Source organism: Danio rerio, chromosome 22 (genome assembly GCF_049306965.1).
Source record: "Danio rerio strain Tuebingen ecotype United States chromosome 22, GRCz12tu, whole genome shotgun sequence".
NCBI classification, from domain to species: domain Eukaryota; kingdom Metazoa; phylum Chordata; class Actinopteri; order Cypriniformes; family Danionidae; genus Danio; species Danio rerio.
The window spans coordinates 15,897,855-15,917,622 of NC_133197.1; the positions used below are offsets into that span (position 1 = coordinate 15,897,855).

Sequence of the window (19,768 nt, forward strand, 5' to 3'; positions counted from 1 at the left end):
TAACAAAAGATGTGCAGATGTTCACAATTCAAAATACAGACATAATACCGCTATAAATTAATGAAATACGGTAGTTTACTGTAAAAATTAGTAATTACTTTTACGGTTTGTACCGTTTTTTCCAGTGTATGTATGTATGTATATATTATTTTTGTTTGTTTGTTTTGTTCCCACTGTTTATATGTTCCTAAAAAATCTATAAAAACTAGATATAAAACAAGAAAGAGGCAAGATATATTCATATTTATTTGAACATTTATAAACATCTCTTATTTAAAAAAGTGACAGTGTAGCCTTCACAGCTGTGGAAAAACATCTCACACTTCCACAAAAAAATTTACAAAATCCCAGCTTTACAAATCACAGTAAACACATGCAGCTTAATCCTGATCGACAGAATAAAACAGCAGATTGTAGAAGCATCTTCAACAGGCACAAGCGAATTTTGTCGACACAACCAATCACATTTATCTCAGTTCATCTCCCCCAGAAACGCCCTTCGGCTGTTTTGTCTGGGAAAGATATGAGAAATAGTATTGATCGTGATGGGCTCGACTCCAACCGTGGACCCCCGCAAGAAATCTCCTCTCATCACCGACCTGAAGGACTTCCGAAACTCCTCGTTTTTCCACGTGTACAGGAAGGGATTGGAAACAAATATGGTGCAAAACACAATCCAAGTCGAAGTCCAAATCGCGACAGACACTGGGACGAACAATCCAGCGACAAGAACCCAAAAAATAGGTTCGGTTGTGAGAATAAAGATAAAACACACTGCAAGGACATAAAACCCGAGTCGCTTGTCCTTTCTAGGGAACGAATAAGGCAGATTGTTCACGATTTGGAAATTTAAAATGCTAACCCTTTTCACGCTTATTTGCACCCGACGGAAGATTTTAAAGTAGCAATAAACAACCACGAGAGTTTGTCCGATGATAGTGAACGCCAAAGTCCCAGCAGCGAAACGACTGGACAAAACAGACACGACTGCGAAAGATCCGTCGGCAGAGTCGTGACAACTTTTCGTCGGATATCGAAAAGACGTAAGCCAAGGGAACAGGGCGCCCAAAGAGAGGAGCCAGGATCCAGCGATCATCCATTCTGTGTTTCTCTTCTGGTAGAGACTTTGATACACAGCAGGCGTTTTAGTGATCAGAACGTACCTGTTGACCGCAATAAGAGAATGCGAAAGCAGCGACACGGTGATTCCCAAAAACAGCAGGGCTTCCTTGAACGCCTGGTAACCCAGCACTAAAAGAGTCCCAGTGGAAGTGGCCACCGCTTCATGGGGCATCCAAAAAGCGCAGACCAGCAGATCTGCCACGCAGCCGTTGACTATGAACGCATTGCTGGCTGTGCGGAGCTTCTTGAACGTGACCACTAAATAGATGACCAGGAGATTAAGAATGGTTCCCAGAACGCACATGAAGGAGTAGACGGTGGCGAGAGAGATGCGAGAGCCACGTCCCAATTCACACGCCAATAGCGGCACGTCTGTGTCGTTTGGCATGATGGTGGAGATCCTGTCATCTCATCTTATCTTGTGTGGAGAATCGTGCGCGGGAGAGAGCAAAGCTCCCTTTGGCGATGCTGCGATGGAGATTCAGGCTTTATATGAGTGTGTGTGTGTGTGTGTGTGTGTGAGAGAGAATACGAAGAGGCGTGAGATCAACAAAAGCCCACGCTGTATTCTCACGTGTCTTTCATTATCCCCAGGGGGTGCACAATCACGGCGAAGGCAAATAATTATTCATTGAGGATTGAGGCTGTAATCAATAGCGCACACTATAATGAGAATGTTTAGGAACAGGAGGGATACGTGGAGTCTATCTACTATTGATTCAAAAAGGATGCCGATATGGTTAAAGAAAAAATTTAATATGCAAATTAATGTTATTTCTGTCTCCTATGGCGTTCTTTGTCGTTCTTTCTGTGGAACGTAAAAGGGGATGTTTTGCAGAATGTTTGTGCTGCTCTATTTCATACTATGCGAATGAGGACTGATGTTGTGCAGCTTTTAGAATTAGAAATGTTTTATTTTAATTTAGATTTGACTGATCCTGTTCTGGTTTTTTTTAATACAACACAAAATATTTTACTGCTGGTGATGCACTGATAATAGTAATAATAATAATAATAATAATAAATAGTAGGAAATCAGACTATTGAAAAATCTGATTTAATTAAAAGAACTGACTCAAGTTACGAGTCCTTTGTTCAAGAGTCAGACTACCCTTTGTTATAATTATTTGATTCACAAAAAAAAGTTATGAGTCTGGTCTTTTGTCAGCCTACAGTAACTGTTTCAGTCGCCTGTGTGTTAATGCGCATTTTGAATGACCACAGACACAAGTGCTGAAAATTGCAAATTTAAAATAAAAATATGAATTTTATATGTAATTTGTGAAGTCTTTCGGTCACTTGAGGTGGTTTTGGATTTGTGCAAAAACGGTTAACGTGAAAAATGGGAGTCGGAAACACATTTGCCGAATAAACTCTGATAACACTACAACCACGTGACTAATCAGCTGACTCTTTTATGCTTGCCTTGATTACGGATTGTTGCTAGGTTACCAATACTACAGTCAGCTGCTCCAACAACTTGATGAAAAAAAAAAAAAAACAGCCAATGCGGACACGACTGCGAAGGATCGGTCGGCAGAGTTGCGACAACTTTTCGTTGATACCAAAAAGACGTAAACCAAGGAAACAGGGAGCCCACAGAGACAAGCCAGGATCATGCGATCATCCATTCGGTGTTTCTCTTCAGAATGCACCTTTTGACCGCAATAAGAGAATGCGATAGCCACGATACAAAGATTCCCAGAAACAGCAGGGTTTCTTTTAACTCCTGTTAACCCACTATAAAGATTAATCAGCTTACTCTATCATGCTTGCCTTGATAACTGACTGTTGCTAGGTTACAGTCAGCTGCATAACAACACACCTTATTCACATTTTGGGATTTTTTTTTTTTTTGTGAACTTTAAAAAGATTTGATTAACTTTAGAATTGAAACGATGATTATGTTGTATATTCTGACACACTGAGAAAAACTGCCTCAGAGTCTTTATTTTTCCATTTGAACATATGAGTGCACCGTAGTACAAATGATGTTGGTTTGTTTAAAGAATACACCAAACTCAAAAGAGCGTAAGTATTTAAAGTAGGGCTGGGCCAAATAAAATATCGTGATATCAGATCACGATAAAATTTGTCAATAATAATGATAAGCTCGGCCCTTTTTTTACTCTATATTGTTCTAAGAGCTAATCACACAGCAGAAATGTGCAACAATGGGAATCTAAAAGTGTTGATATTAGACATGCACCGAATTTTCAGCCAACAAAAATATATCGACTGAAAATCTTATGCTATTTTAGTGGCATTAGTCTTTTTTTGGGGTACTCTTTTAAATCGAGAAGTGTTAACAACTTATATTGAAATATATATTGTTATCGTTCAATTTGGAAAATAATTATCGAGATTGCGTTTTTGATATATAGCCTAGCCCTAATTTAAAGGTCTTATAAAGTGCGTTGAAATCTGCATCATAGCTTGATATTTGACTTATAGTAGCCCCTCCCCTTTTTAAGAAACAACCAATAGCGTTTCTATTATATCACAGCTCTGCTTTTTGGCACTTTTTATCCGCCTTTGTTGTTTCAGTAATCTAGGGCAGGGTTGACCAACCCTGTTCCTGGAGATTTACCTTCCTGCAGTTTTCAGTTGCAACCCATATCAAACACACCTGCCTGTAATTATGAAGTGTTGAACAGGTCCTAATTAATTGGTTTGTTTGATCAGGGTTGGAGCTGAACTCTGCGGAAAGATAGATCTCCAGAAACAGGGTTGAGCACCCCTAATCAAAGGCTTTTTTGTTTGTGGAATAAAAAATATGCTTAGCTAAATGTTCATCCTGCTTAGTTTTATACAAAGTAAAAGAGAGGACTGATTCTTTACAGCTTTTGAAACATGAGAATACACATATTTTTATTTTAACCCATTACTGGTTCAGTTCACTTTGATTCGTAACTGTTTTTGATAACCTGAAAATGGATTTCCCATTTAAATGCAATAAAAATAAACACAAATCAGACTATTGCTTGCTTTGATTGAAGAAAAATAACCCACTCAAAAAATGACACAAATGCTGAGTTGTTGTAACCCGATGTTGGCTCAAATATGATTCGGTTAAGAAGTGTAATTTAAAAGTACCTGGAAAAAGTTAACCAACAACCCAGCTTTTTTAAGAGTGTAGACAACCACTAGCTGAGTTGTTGATTAACAAAAAATAATTATAATAATTAAATAAAATAATTTAAGATTTCACAGTTAGATATTGCTTAATAATATAAGCTAGTTTGGCATTCTGTCCAGGGAGAGAACTTTAAGCTAGGAGATAATTGAGCCCAGGGGTCCTGCCTAGTCAAAATCATGTAAAGGGGTATGTGATCAGGTAGTTCCTCAGAGCTCCTCCTGGTTATAAAAAAAATAAAATAAAATATGTTAAAAAACGAGGGACGATTGTGGGGGGTGAGGCGGGTGTCTTCAGAAAATGAAAATGAGGGAGTAGTTTTAGACAGGCTAGTTATAGTGAGTTTTGATTAATCTGATTGGCTTCCAAATGATAGCGGATTGGAGACCAGCCGCAATCATCACATTCTCCTCTCGAAATTAGTGTGTGAAACTTCTCTTTGACTCAGATGTAAAAGTTTATTTTTAGAAATTATTACACATATTGCATAGTAAGTTCTAAATAACCAAGCCATTCAAGTTATTAGAAGGGGAGTCTATACTGCTCAGTGAGCGCCTTTTTTCAGATGAGACGTTACAGCAGAGGTCCCGACTCTGTGGGTGTTAAAACCCCCAAAAAAGTAGGGGTTTAACCCTGGCATCCTGGGTACATTTGCCCACTGGCCTCTGTTCATCATGACCTCCTAACCATCCCCATATCATTATTGGCTTCATCACTCTGTTTCCAATCAGCTGGTGTGTGATCTGGCACAATATGTCTGCCATCGCTTCATCCAGGTGGATGCTGCACACTGGAGGAGGATAAGTAGATTCCCTCAAAAAATGTGTAAAGCACTTTGAGTGTTTAGAAAAATACTATATAAATACAAGGGTTTATTATTATTACTGGATAGGATTAGTTTAATAATTGGACTTGTCTTGGTGTTTGTCTCTAAATCATTGTAAGAACCAACTCAAAAGATCTATTCATTTTTTCCAACGAGTTGCATTTTTGATTTACGAGAAAAACAATCTCACACTAGCTATTTAGCTGTATTAAAAGGTATATTTCACCCAAAATGAAAATTATTATCATTTAACCACACCTACATTGGTCACAAACAGAATAAAATTTCTTTCTTGCTTCGAACTTGCTTGAAAAATGGTAGCCATTGACTTCCATATATTATCCGTTTTCCCTATAGATTCCACAAACATTCTTCAAAATATCTTCTGTTGTGTTCAACAAAAGAAAGAAACAAATGTTTGGAACTACTTCAGGGGGAGTATTATTTTATTTTTGGCTGAACAATCCCTTTAAACCAGTGTCAGATTATGGTTATTAGATTAGGTTATATTTTCTTCTCTCGTTGTAAGAACTAACTCAAATGTTGCCAAAATCAACATTGATGGATGGAAGAACACGCACTAAAAAACTGATTAAAAGAGCAGCATGACTATTTTCTTCATCAAATTCTCAAAGTGCACAAGTCGGAAAGAACTACCATGACAGCTTTGAACCATTTCAAAGAAATTTAATCACTATTATTATTATATGGAGTCCAACAGCAGCCTTGAAACCTGCTATTTTCTTTGAGTTGATGATTGAGCCTAATGCGTATTCAAAAAGACAGACATTACACCTTTATAATCTCAATGAAAGGGCTCGGAAAAAGCACAAGGCCACTCAATGAAAGGGCAAAAACACAAGGCCAGAGTTTCAATTGAATTTTCATTACACCTATAATGGGCAAGTACCATAACTACAAGTGAATTACATCGTTTTTAAAATTTTATTTTAGAAAAGACGGTTTTCTAAAACTAGGAAGGGAAATTCGTGACACATATTTGAGCATCAAAACGTGCAGAAATTAAACTGACATTTGGAAATACCAAGCGAAATCATAGCTGCGAACAGTCACTCGACTAGCAGCCATTTTCACAGCTGTCTCCAGACGCCCACGACCCGACGCCTGCTGCCAGAGACACTCAAAATGAAAGACTTTGGTGCACAAATGTGTGTGGCGATCTGCAGTTCACACTTTGCTGGTTGTCAAGGAGAGTTTACCATCGCTGCTTCATTTATTTTCGTGGAACGGTTTAAAAGAAAATGTATTTCAGTCACAGGAAAACATAATTGGTGAAAGAAAACTAATTATAAATCTGCGCTTGACAGAAAAAGCAGGAAGGAGGGGAGGAAACCAAACAGGCTAAAGCAAAATTAGTCTTTTATTTTCATTCGGCTCTTCAAAATCATGTTTACATTGAAAAATAGAGTAATGTACAACCCACTACATTGTATTTTAATGTGCATCTAGTATGTGAAAAGCAAACACTGCTCTAACATTGTTAGATTTTCTTTACACACTGCTCCAAAAATATATATATATGTATATATTTTTTTCATAAGCAAGATAGTAGTTTACATCATGTATATGTTAAAGAGGTAGAATACTTCAATCAAATAAGATTCTCCCAAAACGTATATATACACATACATTATTCATAACACCGTCTGGAATGTACAGAGTGCTACATGGGCTAAAATACGCAGATACAGAACAGTCAAATCAGCTACAATTGCATAAAAATGGAGTATTTGTTCAAATACATGTGGGCTGGTTTAACCCAAAAATGAACCGTCATCATTTACTCGCCTAAAATAAACATACATGACTTATAATTTTCTCAGTGGAACACAAAAGATGCTAGACAAAGTGTTTGAGCTGCTTTTTATTTCATTAAATGAAACGAATAGGGCTGTTGAGGTCCAAATGTAAACGAGGACATTATTGTCATCACAATCAACTGGTTTGTCACATTTCAATAGATTTATATAATAACGAAGAAGTAAAATAGCTTTACATGATTAAAAATAATAATAAAAATGATAATAAAACTGTTGTAATTTGCACAGAAGCTTGGCCTCTGCTGTAGCCAGATTTGATGACATTTCTATTAAGTTTCCCAGTTTCACATTTGGATCAAGCTGTTTTAATTAGAATTTTTTTTAAAATAATGAAAAGCTTTTATAAAATAAATGACTGGAATAACGATTACTTCATTATTTCCACACCAAGTACATTTCAAAGCAATAAAATTTCATAAAATGTCTTTTAAACTAAATTAACCCAGTATTTTTATGATACATCCGAAGTTCAACAGTCCCATTTTGTAAAAAGAGCTCAGTAAATTTGCACATTATTTTGTGTTTCACAAACGAAATAAATTCAAGTTGAATTGACTCTACTGTGCTTTTTTGGTGATGTATATAAATAATCAAAAGGTTTTTCTTTCCATAAATCTGCTGGTAAACCTACACAAACACTGTTTGATGAATTGTTTGCACATAACCGTAAACATCATAAATCAGGGATGGCCAATCCTGTTCCTGGAGAGCCACCTTCCTGCAGATTTCAGTTGCAACTTATATCAAACACACCTGCCTGTAATTATCATGTGGTGTTCAGGTCCTAATTAATTGGTTCAGGTGTGTTTGATATAGGTAGCAACTGAAATCTGCAGGATGGTGGCTCTCCAGTAACAGGATTGGCCACCCCTGTCCTAAATGAACCGAATTTAAAGTCGTATTAAGCTGTACATTCATTATGTGCACTAACATGAAGGATTTTGTAATTCACATCATCTCCTAAACCCAAGCTCTTGTACTGTAAGAGTTTTTCTCAACCACGTCCCACCAGCTCCATGTCTCCTTAATCAAACACACCTGATTCAGATGACCAGCTTATCAGCAGAGACAGTAAGATCTGTAATGGGTATGACAGACAAAGGAGGCATGCAAAACATGCAGTGTTGGTGGAACGTGGTTGAGAAACACTACTGTAATAGAAAGTTGCAGCTCTTGATTGAGCTATTTCTTCATATGCTTTATCATTCATATTTCGCAGAAAATGCTGGCTAATAAAACCAACTCGTACATGAGATGTTATATTTCAGAAGCGCTGGTGAAAGGACACTCGTGAAGATGAAGCGTTTTCAACAGCCCTTAAAGCTTTTTAAAAGCTCAGATCTGAATTAGTTTGATAATAACACGCATTATGATGTCACAACGACACAGAAAAATATGTAAAATAAAAAGGAGTCCACCCTGAGTCCTACTCAACAAACAAAGCCCTTCATTTTCCAGAGAGGAAAAAATAAAGTTTGCTTGCAAATCGTGGTCGTGGTCTCATTAGCCGTCCACTGTTGCGTGGAGACGAGTCCACCTTAGACCTCAAATGAAGAAAACACAACACTCTTTAATCGCTTCTGCTGCCCAAAAATCCCCTTTGAAGGCGACACATAGCTGTCAAACCATTTTGCACCTTTCAAAAATAGCCCTCGCACTTGATATGTAACTCGGTAAATACTCGAGAGAGACAAAAACGTGACATTTACGTCAGAGCAAATTCCCTAATCCACAGATACACAAATATACCAAACAAACCTTGATGCTGAGCATAAGAATTGTAGATAAAATAGTACAAAAATCATTTAAAAATATTGTTCAGGACATCTATGTATGTTCATACATGGAAAATCTCCTTTTAGAAAAAAATAAAAATAAAAAATAAAAGGACGGCCAAGGCGAGTTTGTTATTTAACAGCTTGCAGCAGACTCCAGATCAGCCCTCGCAAGGTTGACCGTACACCAGTCTCAAAAGTGTCTCCTTTCAGCTTCATTCCCCGAATTGGTGGTCACAGTGAAGGCGCCACGGGTTAGTGGAAAATGGCGGCTTTAGTACTGAACATACTCCGACTGAAGGGACTGCAAAAAAGAGAAGGGGGGAAAAAAAGGAGAGAATAAAATGATTACAATGCTGAACGCAATTACAGAAAATTACATGGCAGAGGGTAGTTAAATAATAGTCTAAAAAGCCAACCTGAGACATTACTATCGCAGCCCTGGCTGATGTAAATGAGGATGAAGTCAAAGCTTAGAGAGGAAATGAATTTGCATTTAATGTGTGTGTGTGTGTGAGGGGGGGAGACTTTGTGCAGAAAAAGGGCCACTTGGGTTAGAAGACGCAGGTGTACAACATGCTAATTATTCATAACTGCTCAACAGGGGTGGAGGTTCATAAAAAAAAAAAAAAGGTGTACAGCAGAAAAACGTTAAGCAAAAAGCATTGTGTCCCGTTTTGCGTCATCGATCTACAAATGTATTATCAGCATTCAATTGTTGCGCATGGTAGCTACAACAACATCTGATAGATATACACTGGTGGATATACGCCTAGAACTATTTAGAAGTGTGTACGCAATTAAACATTGTTTGAGCTTTCCCTGTTCGTTTGTGCACATTACAAGTGCACTCAATCTGGAGACACGTGGTGAAATATTCGCTGGCATACGAGCTTATACACAATTTTTTTACTCATCAGGAGAAGTCGCATGGAAGTCGTTGAAGCTCATATGGTTGGACCTTGAGATACTGTAGGAAGTTAAGAGCGTCATGAGCCCCTGGGCCCAGTTTTTCAAAGGTAATCCACTGGGGTTTTAGATCACAGATTGGATCAAATCTTAGAAATGGGTTTTTCCAATCTTACATTTGATTCAGATCAAACCTGTCCTTTGGGTTATTTAAAACATTGAACTCTGATTAGCATCTATTTGATCCAAAAGAACAGAATTATCCTGATCCCATCAGAATGGTGGATTCAGTTGTGATTCTTTTTTAACCAAATAAAATTTTTGAAGTTTTATTTTTTAAGTCAATTATCACAAACTTAATGGTTACTGATAATATATAAATTCTTTCAAATTTGAAGCCTATATGAAGGATATCGCATATAATGACAAATGGTAAACAACAACAAAACAACATGAAAGCAGTATAGTATTAATACAAACTAAAAAACGTAAAATTTTGCATGTTTTTGCACTCATGCTGTAATGCTGAATCTTAATAAAGATGGGCGCCGCTGCATTGTAAATACATTGCCAAACAATGCAGAAGGCAGGTGTTTATCCTCTCATAAGAAACAAATGTTTAAATCTCTAGTACTAGAGCGACACTTCCGGCCTCCAGTCTGCAATGTGCACAGATATGGATATTGGTTCTTTAATAAGTGAAACTCACAATTAAGTGGGATTTAATACTGAGTTAAAACTATTTCACGACACATTGTTTTGTAAAGCTCTGCTTTGGCTGATAAGTGCTGTACAAAGAACGCATAACTTGTATATCTGACTTATTTTTGATGATGTTACCTACGGGAATCTAGCTCAACCATCTTAAGTTTACCATGTTCAAGCCCAATCCAAAGAAATATATAACGCAAGTTCGTCTCTGCCAGCTAAAGTTGTTCACGTTCATTGATGCGTTGAATGTCCAACATCATTACTATATTTAGAAATGAGAAAAACATGTGCTACACTAATTTACATGTGCTACGCCATTTTTAGCAGCAAGAAGATGGCAGCTCGACAGAAATTACATCTCTTCCTGTAAACGCCATGTAGGATCAAAAAACCGTTGTCAGCTGAATGCCCTTTGAGGAAGGATGTTTAACACGGCGGAGTTCTGTTGTCAGTGCGAGATGCAATGCGATATTCATCATGACTGCAGTGAAACTTTGAGTCACTCCTGCTGTATGTGGAGGCGTTATGATGTTCCCAACAAAGACAGCACACTGCGCTCCAGGATGGCTTGATATGAGCAGGTCGTAAATTACATAAATGGGAGAAAGTCTGCTTAGAAACTTGTGAAATCATGTGATTAGCAAGAACAGTGGCATTTGCTTACACTGGATTTCACAATGGAGAGAAACAGGAAATTGTAAGGGAAGCTACTGAACTTCTGCCAATAAAACAACTTCCATAAGTACTGGGAGAAAGTCCAAGAACAACAATGCACTAAAACCAAGCTTACAACCTTTCCGTCCGGCCGGAGGGTCCGCAGGTCACGCGATGGATACTATAAACTAATGCTCAAAGCACAAAACAAGTGTTTCTTACAAGCTAATGCAAACAAGATAAAAGCTCACGAAGTCAATAAGATTTTATTGAGTCGTTGAAAATATGCAGAGGGAAATAAATCTTATTCAGTTCCTAATATGATAAAAATTTACCATCCTTAGTGTCATGAATTATGCTAGATACAACGTAGATCTATTTAACATTTAGTTACTATTTAACAAAAAAAATTTACATGCATTGGCCACTTTATTAGGTACAACTGCTTGTTATTGTTAATTTCTAATCAGCCAATCACGTCAGCAACTCAGTGCATTTAAGCATGTAGACATTAGGCTTGGGCGGTATCCAAATTTTGATACCGTCAAACCGCCTCCATATTTTACCCCGGTATCCAGTATTACCGGCGTAATAAAAAAATTATGACGTAAGGCTCAGACAGCGTCACCAAACTGTTGGCTTGAGCCTAAACCATTCAGAAACTGAATACCTTCTATGCGACCTTAGGCTCGCGGTCAGAGAGAGAGCCAAGCGACGCACAGCATCTCTCTCACACACACACACACACTCTCTCACACACACACACACACACCTTTCTCCCGCGATTTATTCGGAAAAATTTACTCCCACACCGTAAGAAATCTGTCCGGCTCCCGTGGTACAGCTGCGGGAACGCAGAGAGCTGTAATCGGGCCATAAAATTTAGGCCCGATAGGTTCCGAGTCCGACAGGTACATTTCGATTGACAGCTTTATAAATCCCGAACCCGTTTGCAGCCCGACATTATTCAAATGTGCTCATGCACACAGCTCTATTGCATTTTTTTCAAGAATGAGTCATTTATATGTTTTAACATCATTTATTCGTAACAAACGTAGACTATTGGCCACTTGGAAGTTGGAACAAAGAAATTAAATAAGTCCTACAGCTGTAACATCGTAACATCTCAGCACTCTATATAGGCCTGGGTACATACACTTAGCCTTTAAATTGGCCAACACACCAATGAAAAGAAATCTTGCTTAACAAATCAAATGAAAATAAACTCTAAATGATGCCGGGTATTTTGGCAACAACGAAATTAAGATAAAGGCTGTGCAAGATTTGTTTCTCCACTTCTCTTCACAATCTGGCATTAGGGCGGCAGTGAAGCTGAATATTAAAAGAATAATGCCACCATTAGCCTGTATACTCTGTCTACATTATGATTATATGGTTTAATTAATATTTATTTATAATTTAAAAACCCTTTACTCACCAAGATTAGGCTACGTGTGTTTGTGGAGGAGTTCTGATCCGGCTGATTTTGCAAGTTTTGGGTAGGATTGTTTGTTCATCTTCTACCAGTCAGGAACATCCATTTAATTTTCCATGGCAGCAGTTTCAATGTAGCCAGTGGAGTGGCCTCGTCTTTTTACCTGTCAGCGGTTTAGGGCTCTACCGTAATACGCAGTGTATGAGAACAGCCGAAATGCCTTGGCGGCTGGAATGACTGTTCCTTCTGAGCTAGTGACTGGCTTGACCGCCGTCAAAATTAGCTTTTTTTACTACTTCGTCATAATTTGTTTCACCTTTGCAGGGAAGGATTTTAATGCAGGGATTTGGATTTTTTCAGGTCTCGTTGGGTTCGGACAAACATCTTCAGCTCTAATGCAGACCTTTCGTTCATATTAACTACGTCTCCCTTCTGTTCAGTCAAAACCGGAAATACTGCCAAACTGCAGGTCACTTTGGAGCGCGACTCGTCACGTCACGTCACCTCTCCCTCTCCCCCTCTCCCTCTCCCTCTCCCCCTCTCTCTCCCTCTCACTCTCTCCTCCACACTGTCCCGTGATGACAACCACACATACGTTTTTGTAGGCATTAAATAAAGGAGATTTAATATTTTATGACGGTATAAAGGTATTGAAACTGACCCCGTTGCTATTTTAAGATCCCGCGGTATACCATAATACCGTAATACCGCCCAAGTCTAGTAGACATAGTCATAGATGATCTGTTGTAGTTCAAACCGAGCATCAGAATGGGGAAGAAAGCCTTTTTAAGTTACTTTGAATGTGGCATGGTTGGTGCCAGACGTACAGTATTTCAGAAACTGCTGATCTACTGGGATTTTCACGCACAACCATCTCTAGGGTTTACAGAAAATGGTTCGAAAAAGAGAAAATATTCAGCAAGCGGCAGTTCTGTGGGTGCCTTGTTGATACCAGAGGTCAGAAGAGAATGGCCAGACTGGTTCGAGCTGATTGAAAGGCAACAGATGGGTTGTACCCATCTTCTGATAGCTAATTCCAGTAGGATAACGCACCATGTCATGAAGCGCAAATCATCTCAGACTAGTTTCTTAAACATGACAATGAGTTCACTGTACTCAAATGACCTCCACAGTCACCAGATCTCAAGCCAATAAAGCACCTTTTGGATGTGGTGGAACAGGAGATTCGCATAATAGATGTGGAGCCAACAAATCTGCAGCAACTGCGTGATTATATCATGCCAATATGAACCAAAATCTCTGAGGATTTTTCCAGTAGCTTGTTGAATCTATGCCACAAAGGATTAAGGCAGTTCTGAAGGCAAAAGTGGGTCCAACCAGGTACTAGTAAGGTGTACCTAATAAAGTGGCTGGTGAGTGTGTATTTTAATGAAGGAAAAAATTATAATAACCAGCGTTTTTTTGCTGCTAAGATGCGTTTTTAAGACACAACAATTCAGCATGACAACAGCAATAGCTTTAACTTGTACAACTATTTAGTTTGCGCATTTTGCCATTCACATGCAGAAATGATATCAGTGCAAGATTAATGCAAGCATTTATTCAGAACAAAGACGATCTGAACTAAAAGTACAATCAAAATGTATAAATAAAACCATAAAACTACTAGTAGTGTGTGGCAGGACTCTGTATTATTGAACATTTCACTTAATCATGCATTCAAACTATTCGTTCAAAATTGTTGATTCATTTAGAAACTTTAAGTGACTAATAAGAATACGACTGGTTTCATTCTGGATTCAATTTAAAATTTGAATGTGTTTTGCGTGAAGATGGTGAAAAATGACAGCATGTGCAGCACTACTTGAACCGGGGGACTATTTGTTTGATAAATGCAAACAAATATTCAATACGTTTGCATTTATTTTGCAGGACACACCACTCCCATTGCATCAAACAGCAGCATTGAGGTGCCTTAAGTACTTGTTAGTAGCCAAACCACACCAGCGCTGTCAGTCAAACACATTTTAAAGCCTTCATCATTTCCCTGTGCCTTTTAATATCAGTTTATTTAGCATTCGTTTTCTCGTGCAGCGTGGGATGCACTGGCAGAAGTTAAAGGGCAATGGATTAGTTTGAAATTAAAAGATTAGTCTCGTCCCCACCACTCCATTAAAGCTCACTTGACAATGGCAATTAGGTAAACATTAGATAATAGAGTAATAGCTTTATGAGAACACACTAGGGACAGAGGAACAGAAAGCTATACGCGTCAGCTGTGGAAGTACAAACATGGCATGCATGTTAAGAGTGTAATTGGTAAAAATAGACTACGTGCAACATGCCTTGGTAAGTGTTTATGAGCATCTGTTAAATATAAATAGACTGCTGTAGATCAGGTGTTAGATTTGAGGCAGAGGATTTAGAAAAAAGATTTCCAGAGAAAGAAAAAGTAGCACGGTAACTGTTGCTTCAGGTTAACTCCTTAATAATGACTGCCTATTATCTTAAGTTAATTATACATTTTTTATCGTTTGTCAATTTCAAATCCCAATTTACTATTAGTTTATACTATAACATGTAATAAAAAAAAAAAAAAATATATATATATATATATATATATATATACACATACATACATACATATATATATATATATATATATACACATACATACATACATATATATATATATATATATACATACATACATGTATATATACATACATACACACACACACACACACACACACACACACACACACACACACACACACACACACACACACACACACACACACACACACACACACACACACACACACACACACACACACACACACACACACACACACACACACACACACACACACACACACACACACACACACACACACACACACACACACACACATATATATATATGATCAATTCTATTGACAACTTTTATTTGTTATGTTTTAATTTCGGTATCGATATCAATTGATTCAAAATTATAACAAATCTATTTAATGTATCTTGCTTAAAATAACGTATTAATAAAACAAGTAATTCATTTTTTAAGTTTTAGTAAATATTTTGTAATAGTGTTTTAATTTTAATTGATAATTATTACATTTCTCAATTTTAACATGACTGTTAGAAAATATATTCTATTTGTTCAAATATATCCATTATATTAACTAATAACTAGTTTTGTTTTGTTAGATTTCAATTTCTTAATATTTATTTATATTGCTATATATACTTTATATTGCTAAAAGCCAATAAATTAAAAACAAAATTAAATTTATCCACACAGTTTCCTATAATAATTATTAACGAATAGCTTAATAAGTTTAAAAATGAATTGACCAGTCAAATTAAACAACTATGTTAATTTATTATAAAAAAATGATTTATTCATTAAATTTGAAATAAACATTACACAATATATAGGACCAATAAATTAAAATTGAAACAATTTAATTGATCAATCTCCTGCCTTAATTATTAATGAATAAGTTTAAAAATAAACTAATTAATTAGTAAATTAATTTTTACGTAGCTATAATTACTAATATTATGTTAATTTATTAACACAATAATGATTCATTTAATTTAAAACGACTCCTCAATCAGAATTTCCAATTTATCAAAAAATTTTCTATATTAATTATAAAAACTAACACTGCTCGGCTCCAAACATCTAATAATGTCCTAATCGATTTATTCAGGAAGCAACAGTCACCGCTGAACATGTTATGTTGTAATGCTGCTGCTGATTGTGTTTCTGGGAGGACAAAGGACTTACGGGAATGGATCGGCTGAGGTGTCGGGTAGACAGGCCGCTCAGCCCTGCCGGAGGGTTCCGCTGGTGCCCCTGTTCACCAGCCGACAGCCGGGCATTGGCAGACGCTCCACTCGGGCCGCTGTGGTTCAGGTTGTAGCCCAGGCTTTTGCTCGGGGAGCTGGTGGTGCTATACTGATTGTTGTTGTTGTTGACTTCATAGTGGTAATTGTAGGTGGTGCGGACGGGATGGGGCGTGAACGAGGACGGGGAAGGCGGCTTTCCGGAACTGATGCTTTCAGTGTTTGGTTCATATAGGTTGCCCAGAGAACTGGCTAACCTGGTGCTGGAGGACGGGAGGAGGAGGATATACATGAAGGGGGTGGGACAGGAGGACAACAATATACTCCTAGCTGTGTCTAGGATGAAGGACGAGGAGAGCATGCATTGTGGGGAAAACAAACTTTGCTAAAGAAAGAAAAAAGTCTGAAACGGGCTGGGCGACTTCAACACTGTAAAGAATGCTGGGTTCAACACAAATCCTTCATGTTGTCCCAACACCATTTGATTAAGTTTACATAGTTGTTTTCTTCTAATTTAAAAGATTAGAAGATTGTTCATAAAACAATTAAGTTGTTCCATCCAAAATAATGTAATTGTGTTGTTTCAACTAATTTTTAAAAAGTTCTTTGAACAAGTAACAAGTGATTTTTTTGAGTAAATATTATTTAAACATTTAATATATTTGTTGTTCTGATCATGTTTTAGAATTGCAAATAATGATTTACAGCGTCAATATTATTTTTTACTTATTTGTAAATACTGATTTTAATGGAATTTGTATTGACACGGTCGCCATGCCAAGTATGTTCATATTTGAATAGATAGTTCAGTTTGGAAAAAAAATATTTGATTTAAACATTCAGTTCTGTAGCTGCGACTCAATTGATTCAATTTATTAGTATGTAGTTTTGCCATTTATGCTGATGAAAGAAAAATTGAACTGTACTTTATGTCGATGCTTTCCTTCCAATTAAGTGTTAAAAAAAATTAAATACACAAAAATGTTGAAAATATCATCTATATGAAAGCTGAAAATGTCCTCTCAACATTAGTTAATATAATTAGTATAATAGTTAATTTTAAATAAAAATAAGTTAATTTGAAAACATGTACAATCCAGCTTAAATGTCAAGTAAATAACAAAGCTAAATGTTTTTCATAACTATTTAAATTTGCGGAATAGACATATTATTGTGTTTAAAATCTAACTAAATACATATTTATATCTTGTTTGTTGCATGAAAAAATAAAAATCAATACCACTTTTGTGATCGTCCTCATGTTCTGATATTTGGAAAAACTTAATTTCTGCTTATGTAAAATTACTTATACAACACTTATTGTTTTACCTTCACAGATTAAATCGGTTGTTTATGGCAAAGCAAATTACATACAAACAATGTACATTATCAAATTGTGCATTTTCACCAATGTAAAGCATTAATATCTTTATATTGGAATAGGTTAATGGCATGATTCGCCCGAAACTGAAATTTCCACCACCATTTACTTAAGTAGATTTAAGTAGATATTTAATAAAAATGTTGATAACCCGTAGCTATTGCCTTCCATAGTATACGTTTTTGAATGAAAATCAACGATGACCATTTTTAAAAATAGCATCCCGTTCAATAACAAAACAAAAAGAAAATGACGAGTAACACTGTGTCCTAACAACACACAACTTGACACTGCGACGTATCTTTTTATCAGGTTTAAAGGAGTTTTATCCTAACCATCTTCGTTGTCGTTGCGCAAAATTTCTATTTTAGAAATGGTTTCCATTTCAGCAACGTCGTGGCTGAACAACAGCATAAACTACTGCAACAATAATCACCTCAGGTACAGATTATGTGCTTTATTCAGAGTTAAATGCTACCAATGTGAGATTAAATACCATTTTACGGAAGATTTATGACAAACGAAAGGCAGAATTGTTATTCGGTGCAAACCACCAGACACTCAGTAAGCCTGTTATTAATGGTATTTAATTGTTTGTGTCATGTCACGTTTGGTGCAGACAGCCAAATTGCTCATCACTGGACTGTTGTGGTGTGTTGTTAGGACACGATGTAAACCTACATTTTTGGGTGAACTGCGCCTACCCATCGCCCAGCCCTAGCCTGAAGAGAGTTGGACAAGTGCTATCCAAAATGCTTTCTGCAGAGTACTAGAAAGTAGCGAGTATGCATGCACTTCATCCAACAACGGGTTTGGAGAGAGTGATACAGTAGTAGGCAAAAGATATCAGATTACATAAACAACAGCGAACGAGCAGAGCACCAACAGCAGCACAGAGCAACCAGCTGGACTCCGGCTCTCAGATCATAGGATAATCACACAGAGGAAAGAAGGCCACCAGCGAACTGAGAGCAGAGGGAAGAAAGAAAGAAAAAACGAGGAGTGAATCAGTCAGACAAAAAGAGTTGGAAACAAAGAGCAAGTGTAAGACGTGGATGAGTGAGAGAAGAGGAGTGGAAATGTGGAGAAGACTGGAGGAGAGCTGAGGAGGACAGAGGTCAGGCTCACCTCTTCAGGTTGGTGGATGAAGATGAAGAGCGACCGATTCGCTTGGCAGAGGCAGAGACTGAGGAGGAGGAGGAAGAGGAGGAGGACGACGCTGGGACTTTGGAGGATTTGAGGGGGGAGATGGAGCCCTGGCTGGAGGCAGGCGGTTTCATTCGACTGTAAAAACACACACAAACAAACAAGAGATCAGCTGACATCAGATAAAAATAATATATGATTTCATATCATATTATATAACAATATATCAATATATAATCAAATGAGAATCAAATAATAATAGCACTTCAAATATGTAATATATTAAAACCATCGAAAATGAAATAATACAGTAGATAAGAAATAAATGACAAAAAAAAAACATTACAAATACATTTGATAAACATAACAGTTATAATAATAATAAAAAGTCTCATTTATTTAAATAAGACACAGAAAGGACATTCTTAGTAAATATAGATGAATATACATCGCAAGAACACAATATATTATATGGTGTTCCTCAGGGATCTATTCTAGGCCCAAGTCTATTTTTATTATATATACTTCCTTTAGGTAGTATAATTCAGAAATATGGCATGAATCATCATCTTTATGCTGATGACATTCAATTATATATTTCTGTTGAGCCAAGAGACACTGCTGCATTGGAAAATTTGTCCAACTGCATGTCCAATATTGTGCAATGGATGACTGCAAATTTTTTTAAGTTGAATAAAGATAAAACAGATGTTCTTATTGTGGGCAAAAAACCTGAGCGAGAGAGGACTGAAGCAGAACTGTGTTCTTTAGGTTTACAATCAAAAAAAGAATTAAAAAACCTGGGTGTTATTTTCGATTGTGATCTTAATTTTAAATCTCATATTAATCAAGTTACAAAAACATGTTTTTATCATTTAAGAAATGTTGCCAAAATTCGTTCTTTCCTATCTTTTGATAATGCCAAGAAATTAATTCATGCTTTTATTTTCTCTCGGCTTGATTATTGCAATGCTATCTATACTGGTCTACCTAAGGGTTCTACAATGAAGTTGCAATTG

At 36.8% G+C, this 19,768-nt stretch overlaps 2 protein-coding genes across 33 annotated transcripts in view; both read right to left on the reverse strand.

Moving 5' to 3' along the window:
* Positions 1 to 228: 228 nt before the first annotated feature.
* gpr88 (G protein-coupled receptor 88) lies at positions 229 to 2,039 on the reverse strand. The gene is given in 1 exon segment (NM_001386827.1): positions 229 to 2,039. A coding segment is annotated over 1 exon segment (1,038 nt). The 5' UTR covers positions 1,511 to 2,039; the 3' UTR covers positions 229 to 472.
* Positions 2,040 to 6,447: 4,408 nt separating this feature from the next.
* Positions 6,448 to 19,768, reverse strand: part of cdc14ab (cell division cycle 14Ab) — a 73,897-nt gene continuing 60,576 nt past the window's right edge. For 5 of the 32 annotated variants that reach the window (XM_073936655.1, XM_073936656.1, XM_021469348.3 and 2 more), the window contains 3 exons: positions 18,732 to 18,887; positions 16,164 to 16,485; positions 6,448 to 9,004 (listed from right to left, as the gene is read on the reverse strand). In XM_073936655.1, the coding sequence (XP_073792756.1) occupies positions 8,975 to 9,004; positions 16,164 to 16,485; positions 18,732 to 18,887 (508 nt within the window). In that variant the 3' untranslated portion in view covers positions 6,448 to 8,974. 32 annotated transcript variants of the gene reach the window in all.